The following is a 24,267-nucleotide window of genomic DNA, read 5'->3' as shown; positions in this document are numbered from 1 at the left end:
AGAAAACATAGTAAACATAGAAAAAGAGTTTAATTACATTGGTGAGAGGAAGAATCCGTAATAGGTAACATATCCTGCATTGAAAATTGAAACAGATAATTGATCAGAAAATACCAAAACTATTTTTCATGCATGAATCGATTAACATAAAACGTTAGGATTATTCTTCATGCATGAATTGATTATAATGCCAACAAATTACCTAAAAGCTCAACCAATTTTCGAGTGCTCATCATTTTTTGCACAAATAGTACAAAACAAATTATTAAGTATTATTAGAAACAAAGAAGAATGTTGAAACAAGTGAAATTATTATATAGATTTTTTTTCTAGGGGATTATTATATAGAGTTTTTTTCTCCCTTGAACAAAAAACTAACAAGAACTCCAATTCATTGTTATGAGCCACGTTTGTAAATTTTTTAAAATGTTAAATTTGTTTTTGAAAAATAGTAATTATCATTCTTTGTAATCATCATTACAGCTTTATTATTCTCGGTTTTAACTTGTTTTTTGTTTTTGAAAAATCAGTAGTTATCCTCCAGTGAGTAAATTGCTTTTTGAGTTGTTTTCTGGTTGCGCAACGACAAGTTTATGTTTTTCCATTGCATTAATATGCAAAGAGAATAACAAAATTTGATTCATTCAAAGCTTGCAACAGTGCATAACCTAAAAATAGGAATCGACCAACTAATTCACACATCTTTTATAATGGTCTTTAACATTCGTGTAAAAAATCATTCAAAACTTTAAAAGTTTAAACATAATTAAACAAATTTAAATTTAGCGGTGAACAAAACTAAGTGTTGGAAAATTTTATAGGGACACAAACATATCACTTTTTTTTATTAGATCTAAAAAATGAATAATGAATATGGTTTTATTTATTGGGAACAAAAAATTATTAAAATACTACTAACAATATAATTTCTTGAAATATATAAAATAATATTATAACTTTAAAATGTATAAGATAATCTTTCTTTTCACTAAAACGTATAAAATAAGATTATAACTATAAAATGCATATAACTTTTTAATCGATTTTATTTATAACTTTTTAATCCACGTCAAAACTAAAAATATGATAACAAAAAAAAGTAAAAAAGATACCACATAAAACATTTAAAATCAAAAAATGTTTTTATGCATATAAATCACTTTGAAATTTAACTTTGTAAATGACCAGGAAATGTCATCTATGTAATCTTCATAACACAATTCTGATTAGATCAGCAAACTCGTTTATGGTTATAACAATATTAGTAACAATTGTGATGGTTTCAATGGTTTGACAAAAGCAATGTTCAGTGCTACAATTGTCAGAAGTATGGCCACTTTGCTAACTAGTGCTATTTCAAGAAAGACTCAAATGAGATTAAGGCCAAAATTGCATGGCAAGAAGATGAAGATGATAGTGTCTTGTTAATGGTAACAACAAAAGAAGAAGTTGATTAAAGTGATAAATGGTATCTTGACATTGGGCGTTTAACTCATATGACAGGAAGAATGTTCTGGTTCACAAGCATCAAACACACACAGAAAAACAAAGTCAGATTTGGAGATGATAGCATTATGCATGATCAAGTGATATCATTATGCATGATAGCATTATCCTAATGTTCTATACATGCGTAGTATGAAATGTAATCTCCTTAGCATAGGGCAATTTCTTGAAAAGGATTACAAAGTGAATATGGAAGATCGAATGCTATGAGTACAAAAGCAAATGGTAACTTAGTGTTGAAGGTAACTATGTTTAAGCATAGAACATTTAAGATAGAGGCTGATGTTTTGGAGAATAAATTTTCTAATGGTTGCATCAAGTAGAGATGAATGAATATGACATTATATATACTTGGTCATTTGAATTTTAAATGCAAAGTTGGTGACTGGTCTGCCAGAAATTTAAATACCTGATAAAACATGTGAAGATTATGTGCAATCATAGCAGCATAAAGGAAAATTTAGTAAAGATGCTATAAGGAAGACAAGGTGCATAATGGAAGTAGTGTATTATGATGTTTGTGGACCTATGCAAGTTGATTCAATTAGAGGTAACAAATATTTTGTTAGCTTTGTAGGTGATTTTAGCATAACTCTAAGAAATTTCTTAATTCATAAGAAAAGTGATATGTTAGAAGTATTTATAAAGTTCAAGTTAATGGTTGAAAGATTAAGTGGTCATAAGATCAAAACTTTGAGAACATATGGTGGTGGTGTTTATGTGTCTCAAGAATTTGCTAAGTATTGTGATAGTGAAGGGATAGCTAATGATATTGTTTCACAAGAAGGGTAATTTAGACATTATCTACCTTGACATTTTATTTAGTTTGTGTTTTTTAAAAACATTTTTTTAATAAGTGTGATTTTGTTTTCGTTGCTTATAAATTGAGACAGAAGAAGTATGCAAAATTGCAAATCAGAACCATAGACTACACATTGAACATGTATTAAATCTAGTTTCCTTTTATCTAAAAATAAGTAGTGATGTAAAAATATAAAACATGTTACAAGTAACGATTGGGTCATGAGGGGATAGTACGAGATCATCATATTAGACTAAGAAACTTAATATGTTAAGCCTATAATACATTACATTAATATGTTGTTCAATATCCACTTTTCTATTCAATGTGTGATTTTTAATTTACACTAGACACATCAACGATTGGGTCATGAGGGGATAGTACGAGATCATCATATTAGACTAAGAAACTTAATATGTTAAGCCTATAATACATTACACTAATATGTTGTTCAATATCCACTTTTCTATTTAATGTGAGATTTTTAATTTACACTAGACACATCAACAATAGCCAATTAGCAATTTCAAAGAAAACATGCAATTTTGTAATATATGGTAAAAATTTGAGCTTCAACACCCTCAGCAGGATATGTTGATCTACTTTGATTCATTCAATAGTTAATTTTTTTTTTGTCAAGGAATAATTAATGTTTTTAGTATATTATAGATCAAATACATCAATTATTCAATAAATTTATTAATTGTTATGGTTTATTTTTGAAAGAAATTGTTATAATGATTAAATCATTAAATGTGTAATGTTGAATATTATAAAGAGCTTTGATATATTTCCGTCAATAAAATGGAATGAAACGGTTTTCTTTTTGAAAGGAAATTGAATGTAACCGTTAGCTTTAATTTGATTTATTTCACTGAATTAATCGTTAATAAATTTCATTAATGCATATAGTTTTGAATAAAGAGAGATTAGAATAATTTTGATACTTTGACCAAAAAAATTTGATAGATATATAAGAACGTAATTGGCTCAAGGCTAACCCACATAATTTATTTTCTTAAAAAAAACCTACATCAACTGGGATTATAAACTTAGAAAAGATAATAGTTTCAATACATAATGAGACTCCAATGGTTTGTTCTTCTTGTTCTCGTTCTAATGGTCTCTACAACTGCAAGGAAGCAACTTATTGTCCGTGGTTGGGACCCAATCAACATCTACGAACCATACATGACCGAAATCGGCAACTTTGCTGTTACAGAGTACGACAAGCAAACTGGGTCGAAGCTGAAATTTGAAAAGATCATCAAGGCTGAATCCATGGCTGTTGAATGGATCAACTACCGCCTCATCCTTTCCGCCAATGACGGTTCTCATTCTAAGACTTATAAAGCCGTTGTGTGGGAAACGACAGAGCGGGACGCGAAGAACCTCACTTCTTTTGCACCAGTTGTTAATTATTAAATGTTTGTTGTTTATTCTATGATCTTATAACATTATTCCCTTGTTTGTCTTATCATTATACCAATGAAGTTTTATGTTTTGGATATCAAAATAGTTCGTGGATTTAAATATGACTTGTTTGTCTAACTATTTGCAATCTTCCTTGTGGTTATGATATCGAATTCTAACATTTTGAAATCAACCACTCATGAAAACATTGAATATGTTTGAATTTTACCAATGAGAAAAAGAGATTAATGAACCATTGAAAGGGGAAGATTATTTAATATTCTTGAAAGAGAATACATTTTGAAGTCAACTCACAAGAGTAACTAATTGCGTTTTAAATAGGTTTGTGGTAATGGTATCAACATTGAATATCCATTTTTACTCAATTTACAAATTTACTAATGTGATTAATTTTATTATATAGAGTTATTTTGATACATATATAAGACCCTATCCGGCTAAAGGCTAACCACAACAACAATCGTAAAGTTTGAAAATATAGTTACTATAAAACATGAGACTCCAAATGTGTTTTTTTATATCCGAAAGCTTATACGAGTTTTGTACCTAATATATACATAGGTTGGAGTTCGAACCTTGAACATCTCATTTATTCAATTTATTAATGTTAGCAATGTGGAGATGCAGGAAAACAAAAGAATCATCACAAAACCTATTTGGACCAAAGATTATATTCTCAAGTAAATAGGGCGGTGTAGCTAGTAATTACAACTTAGTTTTATTTACATTGTAAGGCCCATGGCCCAGTCTGTACTAAGGCTAGTGGCCTAAACCTACCTATATAAGGTGGTGTGCTATCACTGTTGAGGATATATGAAAATTGCCGTTTTTATTATCTTTGTTTTTCTTCTTTGTTTATTCATTAGCATAGCTAGAATATTGTTTGGTTTCCCTACGTAAATCCATCATTGGTGCTTTCATTGCTGCACTCAATGCCTCCTAAACCCACAAACCCAACCTCCAAAGATCTTGAAGATGCCATTCAAAACACCCATCAGATCTTCGAGCAAGCACTGAACTCCACCCATTCCCATTTCACCGAACAACTGGGTTTAATCAATACCAAGCTGGATAATCAGCAGAGCCTTCTGGATTCACGTGATATGAACTTCCAGAGGATGCTTGATCAACGCCATGAAACTCTTATGGCGATGCTTACCTCAGCTCTACACACTCGGTCGCCGCCCTCCGATCCACCACCACCACTATCCTCAGGTAACACTTCTACGAATCCCACAAATCCACTTATCCTTTCACCGTTTCTAACATCTACACCGTTACACTCCCACCCCATCATTCCTTTCTCTATACCACCCTCCCCAACATCAACACAAACCCTAAACCCAACTTTCCCCACCACAATCACAAACCCCACCGTTACTTCTGAAACTTCATCCATACTGGCTCCTTTTCCTACCTCTCAACCCTACACCCCTTCTCCAATCATACACACTTCTCCTCTCCAACACACACCACTATACACACCAACAACACACTTCACAAACCCTATACCATTTGGTGTTTTCCAGCAACAACAGCAACCCTTTCCACAAGTGACACCAAACCCTTATACCTCACCAACACCACACCATCTCTTTTCCCAACCCATTCGCACCCCCAAAATTGAATTAGCCCCTTTTGATGGCACCGGACCACTTGAATGGTTGTTCCAAGCGGAACAATTCTTTTCCTTTTACAACATTCCAAGTGAAAACCGTTTGTCCCTAGCCTCCTTTTACATGAAGGGAGATGCCCTTAGTTGGTTTAAATGGATGCACCAAAACAACCAACTCTTCGATTGGACCTCTTTTGCCAAAGCACTTGAACTTCGATTCGGCCCATCCACTTATGAAAACCACCAAGCTCAACTTTTCAAGCTGCGCCAATATGGTTCGGTGACTGAGTATCAAACTCAATTCGAAAAATTGGGAAATAGAGTTATTGGGTTACCACCAGAAGCCCTACTCAATTGCTTTGTTTCTGGTCTTATCCCCGAAATACGTCACGAACTGGCTGTTCAACGCCCTTACACCATAACTCAAGCAATTGGCTTAGCCAAACTCATTGAGGCTAAGCTCAAAGATACCAAAGCCCGACCCTCACGCCCTTATACACAACAGACCACAACATCAATTCCTGCCCCTATTCCTGCTACCAGATTGCCTACTACTGGTCCAACAACCACCAGGCCCAACGCTGCAGCCCAACCTACTCAACAGGCACCGCAACAAAGCCACAAACTCCCAATCCGAAGGTTGTCAGCAGCTCAGATGCAAGAGAGAAGAGCACAGGGCCTTTGTTATAATTGCGATGAGAAATACATCACGGGTCATCGTTGTGCAACCGGTAAATATCTTTTACTCATCATTGAACCAGAAGAGGAACTCACAGATATTCCGGAGAGTGTGGAGCCAGAGGAGGAAACAACTGATATATATTTTCACCTATCCTTGCAAGCTTTAACCGGCCAACCTTCACCCAAAACACTCAAATTCAAGGGAACCATTTTCGGCCTCGCTGTATCCGTTCTAATCGACACGGGCAGTACCCATAACATACTGCAGCCCCGCATAGCTCAGCACCTTCAACTTCCTCAGGACTTGATTCCAAGATTTTCCGTTATGGTGGGAAACGGATCCCGCATCCACTGTTCAGGCCTGTGTCCGAATGTGCCCATATCTCTCCAACGAAACCTTTTCCACGTTCCCTTCTATTTGATACCTATTGAGGGAGCAGATGTAGTGCTGGGTATGGAGTGGCTTACTACATTGGGTCCAATTCTGGCTGACTTCTCCATTCCATCAATATCATTTTCACACAACAACACCACCATTACACTACAAGGAGATTTGTCTACCCAACCCTTACTTTCCACTTTCCACCACATCCGACACTTACTCCACACCAACTCTGTCGCTGCAATGCATCTTCTCACATATCAGCCCATCCAAGACAATGAGACCGCTCCTCTGCCCTTACCGCAGCTACCGGACACCATACCCCCAGCCATACAAACAATAATCCACCAATTTCCCATGGTTTTCCACACCCCACATGGCCTCCCTCCTCCAAGACACCACGACCACAGCATACCCCTTCACCCTAACACCCCACCCATTAATGTCAAACCCTACCGTTACCCTCACTCCCAAAAGGAAGCTATGTCCACAATCATACATGATATGCTTCAAGAGGGCATAATTACACCTAGCAACAGTCCTTACTCCTCACCCGTTCTCTTAGTCCGCAAAAAAGATGGGACTTGGAGATTTTGCGTGGACTATAGAGCCCTAAATGCAGTGACAGTGCGTGATCGTTTCCCTATACCCACCATTGACGAACTATTGGACGAATTGGGGGCAGCAACAGTTTTCACCAAAATGGATTTACGTTCGGGTTATCATCAAATTCGAGTTGTGCCTAATGATACTCATAAAACGGCTTTTCACACTTTTGACGGACATTACGAGTTTTTGGTTATGCCTTTTGGCTTAACTAATGCTCCTTCCACTTTTCAATCCGCTATGAATGACTTATTCCGTCCTTATTTGCGTAAATTTGTTTTAGTTTTTTTTGATGACATTCTCATATTTAGTAAATCTCATTCTGACCATGTTCAGCACCTTAAGATAGTCTTACAACTGTTACATGACAATAAATTTTTTGCAAAGCTATCTAAGTGTGTTTTTGCAGTGCCTCAAGTAGATTATCTTGGTCATGTGATCTCAGCAGAAGGCGTGCAACCTGATCCCGACAAAATCACGGCAATTCTCAACTGGCCGGAGCCAAAGTCCCTCACAGCACTACGCGGTTTCCTTGGTCTCACAGGGTTCTACCGGCGTTTTGTACGCAATTATGCCACCATCGCTGCTCCACTCACGGATCTATTAAAAGTTACAAAGTTTACATGGAATTTACAAGCAAAAGAAGCATTTACAACTCTAAAAACAGCAATGACTTCTACGCCAGTTTTGGTTCTGCCAGATTTCACCAAGCCTTTTATGCTGGAAACAGATGCATCCGCAGTCGCTATAGGGGCCGTCCTCTCCCAAGATGGACATCCTTTAGCATTCTTCAGCCGAAAGATGTGTAACAGGTTGCAGCAATCTTCCGTGTATGACCGCGAGCTCTTTGCCATCACCGAGGCCGTCAAGAAATGGCGTCAGTACCTGATAGGGAGGCATTTTCACATCTTTACTGATCAGAAAAGTCTCAAGGAACTGCTCATTCAAACCATTCAAACGCCCGAACAACAAAAATGGGCAGTAAAGTTGCAAGGTTTTAGCTTTGACATACACTACAAACCAGGCAAGACTAACCTTGTAGCGGATGCTCTCAGCAGAAAGTATGGAGAGGACTCCAACTCTTTACTTTTGGCCATCACATCATCTGTTCCTCACCTTTTACAGGAGCTGCGCAGATATTACCTAACAAATCAACAGGGCAAACAGTTATGTGCTGAAGTCTTACAACCAGACTATTCAATTCCTCATTACTCATTCAAAGAAGGGTTGTTGTTTTTCAAGGAGAGAATTTACATTCCAGATGTACCAGGTTGGAGACAATCATTGCTGGCAGAATTCCACGAGACCCCTACAGCAGGACACTCTGGAGCAAAACCAACATTTTATCGGCTAGCAGCATCATTCCTCTGGCCTGGCGCTCTCAAAGCGGTCAAAGACTGGGTTCAACACTGCTCCGTCTGCCAGCATAACAAATATTTACCAACAAAGAAACAAGGAATGTTACAACCCCTAGAAACACCAGCACAAGTGTGGGAGGATTTAACCATGGACTTTATAACTCACTTACCAAATTCTTTTGGCCATACGGCTGTACGGGTTATCTGCGACAGGTTGTCCAAGTTTGTCCACTTCATAGCCTTGCCTACCAGATTCACTGCAAGAGACTTGGCCCTCAGATTTTCCACAGAGATTTGCCGCCTCCATGGAATACCCAACTCTATTGTATCAGACCGAGACCCCCTCTTTCTAAGTAACTTCTGGAGAGAGCTGTTTCGTGTGCAGGGCACAACTTTGAAGTTCAGCTCAGCTTACCATCCAGAGACGGACGGACAAACCGAGGTTGTAAACAGGAGCCTAGAGACATATCTTAGATGTTTTGCCAGCGATCACCCACGCCAATGGTACAAATCCCTTCACTTAGCAGAATATTGGTATAACACCTCTTTCCATTCCGCTATTCAGATGACTCCGTTTCAAGCTTTATACGGACGTTCCCCACCAACCATTCTCAACTATGTCAAAGGGTGCACAACCATCACAGATCTGAACAACTCTCTGGAAACCAGAAAACAAATATTAAACACTCTCAAAGAAAATCTGAAAAGGAGCAGAGAAAAGATGCAAACCCAAGCCAATAAAAAACGCAGAGACTGTACCTTTGCACCAGGTGATCTGGTCCTCCTCAGACTCCAGCCGTACCGGCAGCAAACAGTATACCGGCGTGTCTCCCCCAAGCTTGCAAAACGTTTTTACGGACCATTTACGATCATCCGCCGTATTGGTACTGTAGCGTATGAGCTGGATCTGCCTCCCACTTCAAGGATACACCCAGTAATACATGTCTCTCAACTCAGGCCATACCATGGTCAGAACCCAGCATCTCATTTTACACCTATACCAGCGGAGCTTGAACAAAGCACTATCCTTGACCTCCCTGAAAGGACCGGCGCAGAAGATCACCCAGCTGTTCATGAAGGTAACCAAGAGGAACAGCAAGAGGAACAGAGAACAAAGAAAGATATCGTCTCCAAAGGAAGTATGGTAAAGAAAGCAACAGAAGATGAAGTGAAAGGAAGGACATCAGAGAAGAACGAGACCACCTCATCAACTTCACAAGACTCCTTAAATGATTCTTTAGTGGGTAATGACAAAGTAATAGCTGTGACTTCTGCTTTACCCAACCTCAAGGTCAATTCTGGGCTGTCCGATCCCCTTTCCAACTACCAAGACAACAACTCACCTTTGGATGCTCCTGCCAAGCCTGCCAGCACAACCTCGGGACTAACCACACACAATCCCAACGGCTATCTTTCTACTAAGGCTCCTGGACCATTGGATACACCTAACCTCATAACTAATGCGATGGATATCAATCCCCTACAGGTCCATCAGAATAATGGTGTTCACCACCGCACCCAAGTTCAAAACCCAAACCTTGAGGTCAAGGTTTCTTCCGAACGGGATAGCAATGTTAGCAATGTGGAGATGCAGGAAAACAAAAGAATCATCACAAAACCTATTTGGACCAAAGATTATATTCTCAAGTAAATAGGGCGGTGTAGCTAGTAATTACAACTTAGTTTTATTTACATTGTAAGGCCCATGGCCCAGTCTGTACTAAGGCTAGTGGCCTAAACCTACCTATATAAGGTGGTGTGCTATCACTGTTGAGGATATATGAAAATTGCCGTTTTTATTATCTTTGTTTTTCTTCTTTGTTTATTCATTAGCATAGCTAGAATATTGTTTGGTTTCCCTACGTAAATCCATCAATTAACCTTAAAAATGCGAATATCTAACCACTAAAATACTTTTAAAAAAAATAGTTTGTACATAAAGTATTTGAGGATTTGATTTGAGAGGGAAAATTATTTAATATTCTGATATGAGAAAAATACGACTATTGAACGAGAAAAAGTAATCACGATTAACTATATAGACTTGTTTTTTTTTTCTTTTGTCAAAGTTTGGTCAAACAAACCAAGGGTTCATCATCGTCTCTGAATGCATCATTAATCTTTTTTTTAGTGGACACTTATTTTATTTTATTTTAGAGGTTTAGAGGACACTTGTTATGATCTCTTGCAAAAATCTTCGAATCTCAATTTTGTATTTCAGCAACAAAACAAAAAAAAAATTGTTACTCATATAGCAAACACTTCACTTTGCACTAAACATTAATATCTAAAAATGAGGTGTTATATGATTTCAGTGGAATAATTCTTAATTAGACTATCCTTACCTCACGGTTAAACTGCAGATTACCAGGGTCCATTTCCCCTAGAAACCAGAAGGTTACGCCAAAAAAGAGAGGATGTGTTTTAGGGCGTGGTGTAAAATTTTATTTAACTAGAATTTTGACCCGTGCGTCGCACGGGTTTTCTCGACTATAATAGAGACCAATAAATAACCTTTAACCCGTAAGATCATTGATATGGTAGAAAATTTTTTCTTCCAAAAAAAAGCACGCGGATAGGAATGAAATTGGTGTGCAATGCATTTTTTTAGATGGAATTTGTTAGGTTAAATAATTGTAAACCTAATAAAGCAAATGAGCGGGAAAAAATTAGGTTAAGTTGCTGCAGACGTAACAAAATTAATAAATAAGGATGTAAAAAAAAGGCATGAAATTAAAAAAAAATCCAAAAAAAAAGTGTAAAATTCTTGACCAAAAAAAAAGTATAAAATAGAAGGATCATTCGCGATCATTGATGTGGTAGAAAATATTTTCTTCACAAAAAAAAAAGCAAGCGGATAGGAATGAAATTGGTGTGCAATGCATTTTTTTTAGATGAAATTTGTTAGGTTAAATAATTGCAAACCTAATAAAGCAAATGAGCGGGAAAAAATTAGGTTAAGTTACTGCAGACGTAACAAAATTAATAAATAAGGATTCACCGTATTAAAACCACAGCAGTATAATGTTGAGTACGTCTGACTCTGATATATCACCATATCATGGAAACTTATATGAGGTGCTTACCAAAAAAAAAAGGAAACTTATATGAGGAAGATAACATAGTATTACCATAGTTCTAGTGCTGTAAATAAATTACAGAACTAAATGTCTCTTCGCAACTTTACTTGGTAGTTGGACAGAACATTTTGCTAACCAAGACCAAAATGCACAAGGCTAGAACATTTTACTATAGTTCATTTGATTACAACACTAGAACTATACCCATTTTGCAAATAACCAAGACCAAAATGCACAAGGCTGAAAGAAATTCCGGTTGAAAGAAATACCAATATTTATTGTCTGACATGTATAGAATAATATTACCTCCAAGTCTTAGTGATGGGAACCTATGAAACACTAAAAAACATATCTCAATTTTTTTTGACCTCAAAGATATATCAATTTGAGCAAGACAAAATGCATGCTAAAATATTATTGTAAAAACCTTGGAGAGAGTATAAATAAATTTTAAAAAAGTCACATAGAATTATTTTTTTTTTTAAAGATAAAGTCACATAGAATATGATACTTTCTTTTTGATAAAATGGAATATGATATTAAATGTAAATATATAACGGCGTATGATACTAATCATTATGTACAATTATTAAATTATTCAATGTGTCGTATTAAAATATAAATATTATAAAGGAGAAAATTTTGTGTGGACTAGGACCAAAAATTTTGGTTTGGTCACACACAAAGAGAGAAGAGAGAAGAGAGAGAAGAGAGAAGAGAGAGAAAATGGAGAAGAGAGAAGAGAAGAAAGAGAAGGAAAAAACTTGTGTGTGTGACCAAACCAAAATTCTTGGTCCTGATCCACACAAGTGTTTCTCTTGTTTCCATACAACAAATAGTAGAATGTATTGACTTCAATTTGATTTACTATTTCATTGAATTAAATATTAATAAATTTCTTTTATACATATGATTATGGTCAAAGAGAGTAGATTAATTTTGACACATATATAAGAACCTAACCGGCTAAAGGCTAATCCACAACAACTATAATTATAAACTTTAAAAAGATAACATTTACAAATACAAAATGAAACTCCAATTGTTTGTTCTTTTTGTTGTTCTGATGTCCTATGCAGATGCAAGGAAGCAACCTTTGTCGGTTGGTTGGATTCCAATCAAAGATATCAACGACCCACATGTGATTGATATCGCTAATTTTGCTGTTACTGAGTTCAACAAACAAACTGGGGCAACGTTGAAGTTCGAGAAAGTCATCAAAGGTGAATCTGCTCGTCTTGTCATTGCCGAAGACTCCGTCTACCGCCTTATCCTTTCTACTTCCAATTCCGGTCCTAACATTTTTCAAGCCGTTGTGGTTGTGAATAAATTGAATCACCACAGGAACCTCACTTCCTTCATACCCATTAAGCATGATTAAATGCTGGTTGTTTAATCTGTGATCTTATAGCAGCATTTCCATGTCCGCCATTTTAGTTTTTCTCGCAATAATAGTTTCTTTTTGACAAGATCACTCTAATAAGAAATTGTGCTTTTTATATCAGATGAAATTTTGGTTTTTAATCTATGACATGATATTCTAAACTATGTGCACACTTCATTGTATTTGTTTTTTGTTTTTGGAAAATTCATATGAATTTTGTGCTTTGAGTACTTGATCATTTGAGAGAGGAAATTATTTAATATTCTTGATATGATGAAAAAAAAATACAATTGATTATACGAGAAAAAATTATCATGCTTAATTATATGGACTTTTTTTTTGGTCAATGTATATGGTCTAGTAAAACCATGGGTTCATCGTGTGGGAATGCAAAAACAATATAAAAAATATAATTCCAGGAACCGCTCAACACATATAGAGATCCTGAGTAAATTTTAAAATAAAGTGTATTATGATGAGTAAACAAAAAGTTAAAATTATTTTGGAATATAAAATCGGCTATTAAATAAAAATTAAGTAATTTAAATGAGCAACCTATTTTATTTTTTTTGCAAGGAAAAAAATAAAATTTATACCATATAAGAAATTTGAATTAACATATTATTATCGATCAATAATATGATATTCACTTGATTTAAAATTTATTCTTCAACTTTGGTGACATACCTCTCGAAAAAACACTGGTGACATAGATTCGATATGGCACATCGAAACTATGATATGCATATCATATGATATCATTGCATAGTAAAAAGAAAATAAAAGAGCATATAACCAAAAAAAAATATATTCATTTGCATTGTCAAATCTCATTTAATTTTCTCCAAAGCATGTTATATTTTTAATTTTCCTATAATACCCATCCCATACTCATACCCTTGTTTTTATTTTTCATATAATATAACCATAAATATAGTCAACCACGTGGAGGCCAGGTGATCAGTACAAAATCCAAACCGATAGGATATTTGTGATAGATAACAAGTGATGAAATGATGGCTCATAGTAGCACACAAGAAGAAACCGTTCATTTCAATTCAACAAAAAATGTCTACCATTGCCAAAGTAACTCTTCTATCTTCTCCCCTTACCTTCAAAACTTCATTTCTTCCTAATTCATCTTCACTTTCTCACACCATTGCCTCCCCAAAAACTGCTTCTCTTGGTGTCAAAGTTTGTGCTCAATTAGGTAACATTAAAACTCTAGCTTCTAATTTTCATGCAAACATTATGATTCATTATTTAATTTTTTTTAATTTATTTAGTTATACTATATGATTAATATGGTTGTGTTGGTATATATTTGTATTAGGTGGTCGAGATGAAGAAACCAAGAAAGGAGAAAAAAAGAAATTTATAACTAGAGAACAAGAACCAGAACAGTATGTAATAACAAATTAATAACAATTAATTAATTTAATTCCATGTTTTTACTAATCAAAGTGTAATATTTTGTGATACTACAGATATTGGCAGTCAGCAGGAGAGAGAGAAGGAGAGAATCCAATGATGACGCCACTTCCTTATATTATCTTGTTTGGTATGTCAACTCCTTTTGTAATCTTAGCCATTGCTTTTGTAAATGGTTGGATTAAGGTACCAATTAGATAGATGAGGTCACACACCAAACCAAACACTTCCTTGTAATGTGTTCATTCTCACCAATTTTATTGTAAGCACTTCTCACTACTCACTAGTAGTACTTCTCAAGCTTGAGTAAATAATTTATTTACTTTTTCACATATGTTACGAAACATTATGTCATCAATATTCAATTCCAGCATGTATCATATCCAGTTCCGGTAGAGGACGAGTAAGAATATACTCTATCCAGTCATATTTATAAACAATTTTTGTTTTTCATGTCAAAACATATACATATCGTTTGGTAAAGTAATTTAAATGTACGTGCAGTGTGTAATAGTATAGAACAACGACCTCATGAACAAAATTACGTGACTTAAATTGCACAATGCAGCCCACTTGTTAGTTATCCATCTACAAAATTGAACATTTATATGTACTTAGTATGATGAAAACACGACTAGTTGATGGTCTTACTTGCATTCTTTTGTTCTCTCCCAATTCTGCATCCATGGATTTTGGGGCTTTTACAAATTATTCATAGAATATCAAACTCAGCTTAACTCTTCAGCAGGGTAGGAATCAGTTCAATGATTGAATAATTTTGTTTTGAACATCATCGGTTTCACTTGCATCACATTGATCAATAGGTCAGAGTAGAACTACTATTAGTGAAATTGTTAAGGACATAGAAAATTCTCAATCCTAAAGAAATCAGGGGATTCTTTTCTAAATGTTAATAATATAGAAATTTTATTGCCTGCATAACTTCATATGAATCCTCTCAAAAAAAAAAAAAAACTAGATATGGAGGTCTACCTCTACCAGTAGTTGACTATTTGTGTAGCCGTTGTGCAATAGTTTACAAAATGCAATAGATTTAGTGTACATATATTAGACAATATTTTTTTATAAGGATAGACAAATGTGAGTAGGTTACTGGTTATGTTAACACTTTCTGTTACTACAAACAAACAAAAGAAAGTAATCACACAAAAAGAAAAAAAAAACACATGAACGAAACAAACCCTCCTTATTACATATTCTTCTTCGCCACACTCTCTCTCTCTCTCTCTCTCTCTCTCTCTCTCTCTCTCTCTCTCTCTCTCTCTCTCTCTCTCTCTCTCTCTCTCTCTCAAACTATCTCTCTGACTCTCGCTCTCTACAATCGGGATCACCATTCTTTGAATGGAACTTGTCGTTTTTGTTGTTCCAACGATAGGACATCAATCCTTGATCTACACCTTAGTCGCTTGCGGCAGTGTAATTTTGGCAGAATACAATGAATTCACCGGTAGCTTGACTAACATTCAGCAAGCAGTGCCTCCCTACGCAGTGAAAGTTAGTGAATACCAATAAAATCAGTGTATTCAGCGAGAATTACGTTGCCGAGGGTGACAATCCTATAGATCAACTATTTTCTTCCCATTGTCGAAACAACAGCGACGACACAAGATTGGTTCCGTCAATTAGAGAGAGTGTTTTAGATAGAGAGATGTGAAGTAGAAGGAATGAGTAGGGTTTGTTTCGTTCTTTTGTCTTTTTTTGTTCGTTTTTAATAACAAAAAGTGTTTAGCGAAAAAGAGAGAGGCTAAGTAAATGAATGAATTGTTTGTATTTGCTACCTTAGATGTGAAGCAAACATGAAATGAAATGGAAGTAAAATATATGTTTGCATAAAAATGTTTCCGATAAAAACATTTCAAAAGTACAGCTTAGAATAAAAGAATTTTTTTTTGTTGTTTTCAAGGCATGAACCGTAATTATAATAAAATAAAATTGGTGTGTCCTCATGAGCTGACGGACAATGCATAATATATGCAAGGTACGAGGTTCGAACCCCGGCCACCACAAAAAAAAAAAAAAATTAAATTGGTTCTATTTTTTTTAAGGGAAAATTAGTTCTATTTTTAATATAAAAATATAATGAAGTTCCATTTATGGCACAGTTAAATGATTATTTTATAAATTAATCTTTAAGAAAATTACATGCCTCGCAAAATTTATATTTAATTATCCAAATCAGTGAGGCCCAATTAGCTAAATTGGATTTTTGGGTTCAGCATTATCAAGAAAATCCTTCAAGAGTATTGTAAAATTAGAAATTGAATATCTCAAAAACAACTTATAAACATAAACCTTGTCAAAAAATAAAAAAAACTTATAAACATAAACATCAAATATATACAATAGAATATAGAGATTGCTTTAACTTATCTTTTTTTTTGAACAAGAGAGCGTTAACTCATCTGTTCTTGAAATTCTTAAATTTAGCCACCGACATAACTCAATCAGCAGTATTTCTTGTGAGGGGTGTGTGTGTGTGGGGGGGGGGGGGGGGGAATGAAGTCGGTGGATCATTTATTTGTCACATGTAGGGTTGCATCTATGATCTGGTGTTTGGTTTGTGGGTGGTTAGGGTGGGAATGGCTCCTCCCAAATAGGTTGTTGGAGTTGTTCCAAGTCTTTGTATTTTTGCTGGTAAGTTAATTGATGTTGATCAACTGGTTGAAAGGATCCAATTCCAATCTTGAAAGTGGTTCTTTTGTAAATGCACGAGGCATCTATGTTCTTTCTACGAGTGTAATGTGCTTGTGGTATTTCTATCTTTTATGTTCAAGTCTAGTAGCATATATACGTAATATAGATATTTTATATCCTGCATTATAACTTCATATGAAAGTCTATAAGAACTTCACTATTTGTGCCTCCATTGTGCAATAGTTGACAAAAACTAATGGATATATTGTATATATTAGACAAGATTTCTAGCTTTTTAGGATTTTAACCCTGGACCTCCCACTTAAAACTCTTCGGTATCCCTGCTTAAAACTCTTCGGTATCACCCGGCTTACCAACCAAGCTACGTGGGACTATATTGGATAAGATGAATTAGTACTAAATTTATATTCTCATTTAAGCATAAGCAAACACATTCCTAGAACGACGAATGTTACAAAAAACATCACATTAGCATAAAATGTGACAAAGACTACATCGATTTGATGATCATTCTACTGGTGATAGTAAAGCAATATTGAAAAAGAGTAAAGCAAAGAAATTACCTGTAAATCCAATACATTGTGGACATAACCAGAATCATCAAGATCTGATGGAAACTCTGGAGCATGTGTCCATTGATCATCTACAATGAAACGGTGATAATAGATACTAAAAAGTAGTGTTTTAACAATGACGAAATGTTGACCTACTTTCAACAAGGCTTCCCAGATAGAACAAAGGGTAAAAACACAGTCATGAATATATTTCCTAGTTGTTCCATGATCCAGCAATAGATACATTGGTGCCTCCATGAATCTATGTGATCCTTGCATTTTTCAACCTTTCATGAATCATTGTTTCTAAATATCTATTCTTCACTACAATGTAGGGCAAAATATACGAAACCCAAATCCCAACACTCTTTGTTCTTTCTTATTAGAAGAGGTAATTGTGACTTGTTAGGTTTTACTAGTAGTTACAAGCTTATAGCATTTTCGAGAATAACGTGTTCATGATCGAGTCCCACATCGATGGGAAGAAGGAACTTGTACCAAAGGCTTAGTTATAAAATACAATACAACTAAGCTAAGAAGCAGTGAAACAATTATATTTTGGTGACAATGAATAAAATCAATATATCCATTGCAAAGAATTTGGATGCATTTGCAATCTAATTTGAAGATTAAATTAAATTTGCAATCAAATTCTTTGTTGTTGGAATTTTGATTTATTTTGGCTCACCCAACTAATAAAGTTCAATATTTCTATGAAAAGTCCAATGTTTTAATTTTACTGTTTATTCGTTTCTTTTTTCTCGTCTTTTTGACTTCAGTAGCTTGTTATATGATATAAATGTTCAAATATGATTTTTATCATGAAAATGAACATTATTTTATAATGATCATGATCAATTTATTGATTGGGAGATTGTACTTAATTATCAACCGGGTTTTTACATATAAATTTACATTTACGCAGGGGGCTGCAATCTATGTCTTTCGAATCCAATATGCATGACGTTTTACCACTAGAGTTGGTCTTAATGTAAATTCTAGTGATTAGCGTATTCTCTTTAACTCTGGTTGGATCCAAATCGAGAGAAAAATTGTATTTGTATGTGAAATGACTAAAATATCCAACAACTAGATGTAAATATTTTTTTTACCTGGGAATCGAAATTAGCTTCTTGGTAAAAAATAGATGAAATATTTGGTATTGTAAATAAAAAAAACAAAGCAATATTCACCCATGGAGAGGAGGTTTCTTTAGTAATTTTTGGATATTCTTGAAGATTTGAAATTTTTCATCAAATGTACACACATTGATATCGGCCCAACTTAGATTGAGGTTCAACCTAAACTATAAAAGTGAAACCTTTTAAGGCTAAAATATGGTTTTGGTCTCTGCAAATATGTTTCATTTTGGTTTTAGTCTCTGTAAAAAAAAATTGTTGTTTTTTGTCACTGCAAATATGCCCCGTTTTGGTTTTGGTCCCTAACCCCAATTTTGTGATGATTTGCACACGTGACACATGATGACTGAACCTATTTATGAGAAAAATAGTCCCTGCAAAATCTTTTGATTTTTAAAAAGGTCCCTGCAAAATATTTTGATTTTGAAAATAGTCCCTGGAGGGACTATTTTGAAAAACTCCAGGGACTATTTTCAAAAACAAAATATTTTGCAGGGACTAAAAACAACAAAAAAAAAATTACAGGGACTAAAACCAAAACGAGACATATTTGCAATGACCAAAACCATATTTTAGCCACCTTTTAAATATAGGAAGACCTTTACTTTTCTCATCCTACTTATCGCACGCCATATTTTCTTCCGAAAACTCCTAAGAGATTTTTGAATTATATAACCCGAAACGAGTTTTTGCACTAATTTTAGGTGGAAAAATGAATTTTACACCTATTCGTATTATGAAATCTGAACACCCCTTATAATAATTTCAAATACAATTAAATGTATTTTCAATTCCACGATGTAGTATATTCAATTCCAAAACATGACCAGTGGTAATATCATATGTAATATATATTAACTGCCAGAATAAATAAATAAATAACATTACCTAAAGTTGTTTACATGAAAATAAATTCTTAATTTACCCATTTCAATCAAATTTCTACATATCAGATTAATAAACTTAATTAGAAATGTTCTCTACTTAAAGGTAATTCAATAGAGGATATTAAACTAAATGTTGCATCATCTTTCACTTTGAAGTGACTTGTAAAGAACTGTAGTGACAAATTTGTGTTGAAACCTATGAGTTGATCTTAGCGTTACAAATTGATCACCATCAGATTTGTTGATGTATAGATGATTTAGATCCACATGTGTGGAACTAGGGACTTGATCAATATTGCTTGTGGAAGCCTCTTCTTGTGTTATTGTCACTGGTATTTGTGGTGGTAATTCTGGGGGAGGCTTGTTGAATTCACCTTCATTTAAGAATATGTTATCATAACTCGATGGCGGCGATTGTGGATCTTCAGATTTTTGCAGTCTTTGTGGGATATAATCCTGTAAATATGGTTAAAACTTAAAACTGCTATTAGTGAAATTGTGAAGGACATAGAAAATTCTCAATACTATTCCTAGCCAAAGCAGGGGAATTTTTTTTAATGTTAAGTTAGTATTATAGAAATTTTATTACAAGTATTTGAGTATTTGTGCAACCGTTGTACACTATTTACACAAAGTAATTGATTTAGTACTCATTTGTTTTCACAGTGAAAATTTTTCCAAATTCCCAAATACTCAAAAGCTAGGATTTCTTTAGAAAGTCACAACTATAACACATCAGAACACGAGAAACAAGTGTGAAACGCGTATTTTTAGTGTATATATTAAACTAAATTTTTCTACTTTTGATGATAAGCAAATATTACCAAGTTAGCGGGTACGTTAATTTCTCACGATTTGAACGCTATACTATATTGGACAAGATGATTTAGAATCGAGTACATATTCTCCTTCAAGCATAAGCAAACACATTCCTAGAACAGTATAATATCGATGTTACTATAAACGCGATAGAGACTAAGTAAAGCAAAAAATTACCTGCAAATCCAAAATATTGTAGACATAACCAGAATCATCAAGATCAGATGGAAATTCTGGAGCATGTGTCCATTGACCATCTACAATGAAACGATAATAGTAGATACTTATAGGAAGTGTTTTAACAATCACAAAATGTTGACCTACTCTCAGCAATGCCTCCCTACAGAACAAAGGTAAAAAAAGGTCATAATATACTATAATGATGATGATGGTGTAAAAAAACATAAGTAAATTATTGGTTATTTACACTGTCTCCCAGTTGTTCCATGAACCTGCAATAGAAACATTGGTGCCTCCATGAATCCATGTGATCCTAACACTTTTCAACTTTTCATGAATCACTGTTTCTACATATCTGTTTTGCATCAATGCTTGTGGCGGCTGAGGTTGTCTCATCATTCCAGGTCTTTGCATGACAATCACAGGAACCTTGAAATCATGTATTTGAAATTCAATTCTGATTTCATTACACATCAATCTGATTTTAATTTAAAATATCTTAGATATTATTTCATTAAAAAAATACAAATCTTAGATTATTTCATAAAAAGATAAAAAATCTTAGATTATCACATAATCATTAGATTATTTCATAAAAATAAATCTTAGATTATCACAGAATCAATTTCTAATATTAGGATATCTTAAGATTATTACCAAATTATTGTGATCATGATTTCTTTCCTAATTTCAAGTCATCACAAGAATATTGTTTGCTTGTTTGAAACTTGGCCTCCTTATATGATGTGACACATAAAATAAAATAAAAAATAAAAAATTGCAGAGAAGTAGAAGAATATTAACAAAATAAAAAAAAATCAAAAATTGCATAGAAGTAGAAGAATATTCCATGGATTACACCAGCTAAACAATATTTCATCCTAAACTTTTCAACTTTTATTTTTCTCAAATAAACGATACAACTTTTATTCAGATTAAATCTAATGCAACTTTTATTGGACCATGAGAAGAGTGTCAAGGATCAAATTAGGTCTTCACTCAAAATTCTTCAATCTCAAGCTAAAAAATTCATTGGTATTTTCTTATGGCGCTCTTCTCTCTTCCAAATACCCTATTGAATGTCCTCGTGAGCTAAACTCAGTTGGTTGGGATAATGCATAATATATGTAAGGTCCGGGGTTCAAACCCCGGCCACCACAAAAAAAAAAAAATACCCTATTGAATTTCAGATTTTATTTTATGAAAAGCATAAGATACTCCCTCCCCCCACATTTTTTTGGATTTTACAATCCGAAAGTAAGACGCACGAGAAGCTTGGAGGTGACGAAAAATATACAAATTCATTATCATAAAATTTGTTTAGGGGACTTACCATAGTATTGAACACACACTAGAAAAAACATCCCCACTCCATACACTAACACAGAGAAAGGAAACGCCCCAAAATTTCTCTTAAATAAAAGAAATTGAAAAAGAAAAAAAAAAAAAGGAAAAAGGATCATTTGTCCCTAACCTGTTGCATGACAAAGGGAGCTACAAAACCATTGGTATTCATGTTATTTTGAAGAAGTGTTTCATAAGGCACAAAATTCATCTCTTGTAAATATTCAAAGCTATCATCATCATCATCATCAACCCTATTAATTCCAGAAGTTCCTTCACCATCTTTTCCTCTACTATTACTCCCCATCACAAACACAAACCAAGATTTTTTATAGTAATATTCACTTTTATCCTTAGAATCAAATTATCCATCAAAGAAACAAAGTAAGGTAGAAGAAAATATCCATATTCAAGAAGAGAAACTGAAAAAAGACACCACCAATCCATCAGATAGAGAAAGAAATAATTAGAAAACAAGTAATTTTTTATAGCAAATCAATTTTTCTTTTTACATAAATAGAAACTCAACAAAACAAACCTTTGAAAGCAAACCAGGAATTGACTTAAGGTAGCAGAGTGACATTGTTGTTATAGAAACAACAAAGTTTTCTCTCTCTCTCTCTCTCTCTCTCTCTCTCTCTCTCTTAAGTGACACTTTTCTATGTCTTAAAGCAACTGAAAAAAATTTAGTGTACTACTGTTGGTTGGTTTAATTCTCCAATTAAATTGGAAGATTCCACGGTGGAATATTAATTATTATGACTATGGTTTAAAGGAGAATGTTCCCCTCCTATATGGAACAACCATATACAATGTCTAATACTTTTTATTCATGTAATAATGAAATTAAATTAAATATAAAAATTGCACAAAAAAAATTGAGGTTAAAGAATTTGAACACTATAATATTGATTTGGTACTAAATAAACTTGTTTTCATCGTAATGGGATTGAAGTCTAAAGATTATTAATATAAAAATAAAAGAATAATGAAAAGGGTCTATATTGCTAGTTGTTATTTAACTTTTACTTAGAGCATAGCATTATTCTTACATTTTATATTGGAAAGTATGAGTTGTTAATGGATTTTGACATGTTGGTTTTGTCTTTTTCTATCTTGATATGATGTTTCTTGTGTTTTGTTTGATAAAGCATAGTCAATTTACTAGTGAATCAACAACCCATAACATGAACATGATATTAATTTGGGGAGGGGGGCATGCCTATAATCTAGGCTTGAACTTTGATGACCCATCAATAACATATTTTAATCTGATGTGTCCCATTTTCAATCATGTAAAATATTATAGTAAATAACTTCTATTAATCCTATAGTCTATTTAGTGTAATATGTCATCAAAATACCTTATTTGGTAGGAGTATATCAAAGGAAATCAATCAATTAGTTGGTCTAAGTGCCTCTTTGTAATAGCGGTGTATTGGCATTTTTCGTGTCCCGATGTGTTTTGAACGTCAGAATAAAGAAGCTTTCTTTTGTAGCTTTAGAGAAAACGTGGGTTGGACCTGCACTCACCGCTAAAACATTTAATCAATAAAAAGATTAACGAGCTACAACGTCAAATTGTTCGTATAGGTATAGCGTTCGGATCTAATATTTAATTTAAATATTTTTTGTTTAGACTTTACTTATTTATCGACGGAATTCCGATTTAGTTATAAATACTTTTCGCAAACAAACTAGTAAAAAACAAGTAAATAAATAATTGAAAGGGAATAAATTTCCTTTGTACCTCTAAGCCAGTGTGTATGCCGCACAATTATTTCATATTCATGTTTGTTTATTGAGATTTTTTTTATTAACAAGCAACAAGCAATACCTCATGATTTGCTGTATTATACATCATAGCATATAAACAATACATAGAGAGGACTCACTTATATATATTCTATACATTGAGCTCGTGTTATCGAATTCACCGATATGATTTTATCTTTTTCTATTGGTGTGCTCCCTTGAAACCAACAAGAAGTTGCACCATCAAACGGTGACAAAAACCCTTGTTGGAAGATCATATGGCTGTGTTAGAGTGCTCTTTTTGCCTAGAAATTGCAATACATGTAGTTGGGGCAAGGAAAAAAAATTGACCCTTCAACCATTTTTACGGTCGTCTAGAAAATCTTGTGTACTAAACTAATAAATTAAAATAATTAAAGAGTCACTTGAGCCCCACCAAAGGAGAATTGGTTAGTGAAAACAATTAAACTTCTACAACATCGTGAATCAATGTTTAAATTTAACAAAGATATGTGTTTAAGCATTAAGTGGTTTATCATTTTATAGTGGTATATCATTTTATCATTATCTTACTCTTTGATGTTTGTCTTAACCTTGATGAGTCACAAAACTCAATTTACTTAAACTTTTTATT

The 24,267-nt window shown here is 33.9% G+C and overlaps 4 protein-coding genes and 1 pseudogene across 12 annotated transcripts; 4 read left to right on the top strand and 1 right to left on the bottom strand.

Moving 5' to 3' along the window:
- The first annotated feature begins 3,388 nt into the window (after window positions 1–3,388).
- Window positions 3,389–3,733, top strand: LOC146925497 (cysteine proteinase inhibitor 5 pseudogene; annotated as a pseudogene).
- Window positions 3,734–4,353: 620 nt separating this feature from the next.
- LOC146925496 (uncharacterized) lies at window positions 4,354–10,188 on the top strand. The gene has a single exon (XM_085710426.1). The coding sequence runs from the start codon at window positions 4,675–4,677 to the stop codon at window positions 10,033–10,035; it is 5,361 nt and encodes a 1,786-aa protein (XP_085566552.1). The 5' UTR covers window positions 4,354–4,674; the 3' UTR covers window positions 10,036–10,188.
- Window positions 10,189–12,494: 2,306 nt separating this feature from the next.
- LOC146925495 (cysteine proteinase inhibitor 1-like) lies at window positions 12,495–12,845 on the top strand. Its single transcript, XM_085711983.1, has one exon. It carries the CDS (start codon window positions 12,495–12,497, stop codon window positions 12,843–12,845), a length of 351 nt encoding a protein of 116 aa, XP_085568109.1.
- A 1,028-nt stretch (window positions 12,846–13,873) lies between these two features.
- LOC146925494 (uncharacterized) lies at window positions 13,874–14,659 on the top strand. Its single transcript, XM_085710425.1, has 3 exons — window positions 13,874–14,058; window positions 14,182–14,251; window positions 14,336–14,659. The coding sequence occupies exons 1-3, from the start codon at window positions 13,917–13,919 to the stop codon at window positions 14,478–14,480; spliced, it is 357 nt and encodes a 118-aa protein (XP_085566551.1). The 5' UTR covers window positions 13,874–13,916; the 3' UTR covers window positions 14,481–14,659.
- A 4,848-nt stretch (window positions 14,660–19,507) lies between these two features.
- On the bottom strand, window positions 19,508–23,939 carry LOC146925493 (SNF1-related protein kinase regulatory subunit beta-2-like). 9 transcript variants are annotated; one of them, XM_085710417.1, is made up of 6 exons: window positions 23,629–23,939; window positions 23,243–23,401; window positions 22,009–22,300; window positions 20,782–20,963; window positions 20,532–20,694; window positions 19,508–19,991 (listed from the first exon to the last, which is right to left on the bottom strand). In XM_085710417.1, exons 3-6 carry the CDS (start codon window positions 22,183–22,185, stop codon window positions 19,674–19,676), a joined length of 840 nt encoding a protein of 279 aa, XP_085566543.1. In that variant the 5' UTR covers window positions 22,186–22,300; window positions 23,243–23,401; window positions 23,629–23,939; the 3' UTR covers window positions 19,508–19,673. The 9 variants fall into 9 exon arrangements, with proteins under 9 accessions (XP_085566543.1, XP_085566544.1, XP_085566546.1 ...); XM_085710418.1 differs by having other exon boundaries at window positions 23,774–23,938; XM_085710420.1 differs by lacking the exons at window positions 23,243–23,401; window positions 23,629–23,939 and adding an exon at window positions 22,417–22,523 and having other exon boundaries at window positions 20,782–21,012.
- Window positions 23,940–24,267: the final 328 nt, after the last annotated feature.

The sequence above is a fragment of the Medicago sativa genome, chromosome 5, assembly GCF_051527215.1.
Source record: "Medicago sativa cultivar Bolivia chromosome 5, Bolivia_mono, whole genome shotgun sequence".
NCBI lineage: Eukaryota > Viridiplantae > Streptophyta > Magnoliopsida > Fabales > Fabaceae > Medicago > Medicago sativa.
This window is presented reverse-complemented; position numbering and strand designations above follow the sequence as displayed.

Bases quoted from the DNA above. Each gene is read 5' to 3' on its own strand.
- LOC146925496 (XM_085710426.1), top strand. From the start codon at position 4,675: ATGCCTCCTAAACCCACAAACCCAACCTCCAAAGATCTTGAAGATGCC.
- LOC146925495 (XM_085711983.1), top strand. From the start codon at position 12,495: ATGAAACTCCAATTGTTTGTTCTTTTTGTTGTTCTGATGTCCTATGCA.
- LOC146925494 (XM_085710425.1), top strand. From the start codon at position 13,917: ATGTCTACCATTGCCAAAGTAACTCTTCTATCTTCTCCCCTTACCTTC. The intron at 14,059-14,181 runs GTAACATTAAAA...TATTTGTATTAG, and splicing joins CAAAGTTTGTGCTCAATTAG to GTGGTCGAGATGAAGAAACC. The intron at 14,252-14,335 runs GTATGTAATAAC...GTGATACTACAG, and splicing joins AGAGAACAAGAACCAGAACA to ATATTGGCAGTCAGCAGGAG.
- LOC146925493 (XM_085710417.1), bottom strand. From the start codon at position 22,185: ATGGGGAGTAATAGTAGAGGAAAAGATGGTGAAGGAACTTCTGGAATT. The intron at 20,964-22,008 runs GTTAGGGACAAA...CATGATTTCAAG, and splicing joins CTCCCTTTGTCATGCAACAG to GTTCCTGTGATTGTCATGCA. The intron at 19,992-20,531 runs GTAATTTTTTGC...CCATATTTACAG, and splicing joins ACAATATTTTGGATTTGCAG to GATTATATCCCACAAAGACT.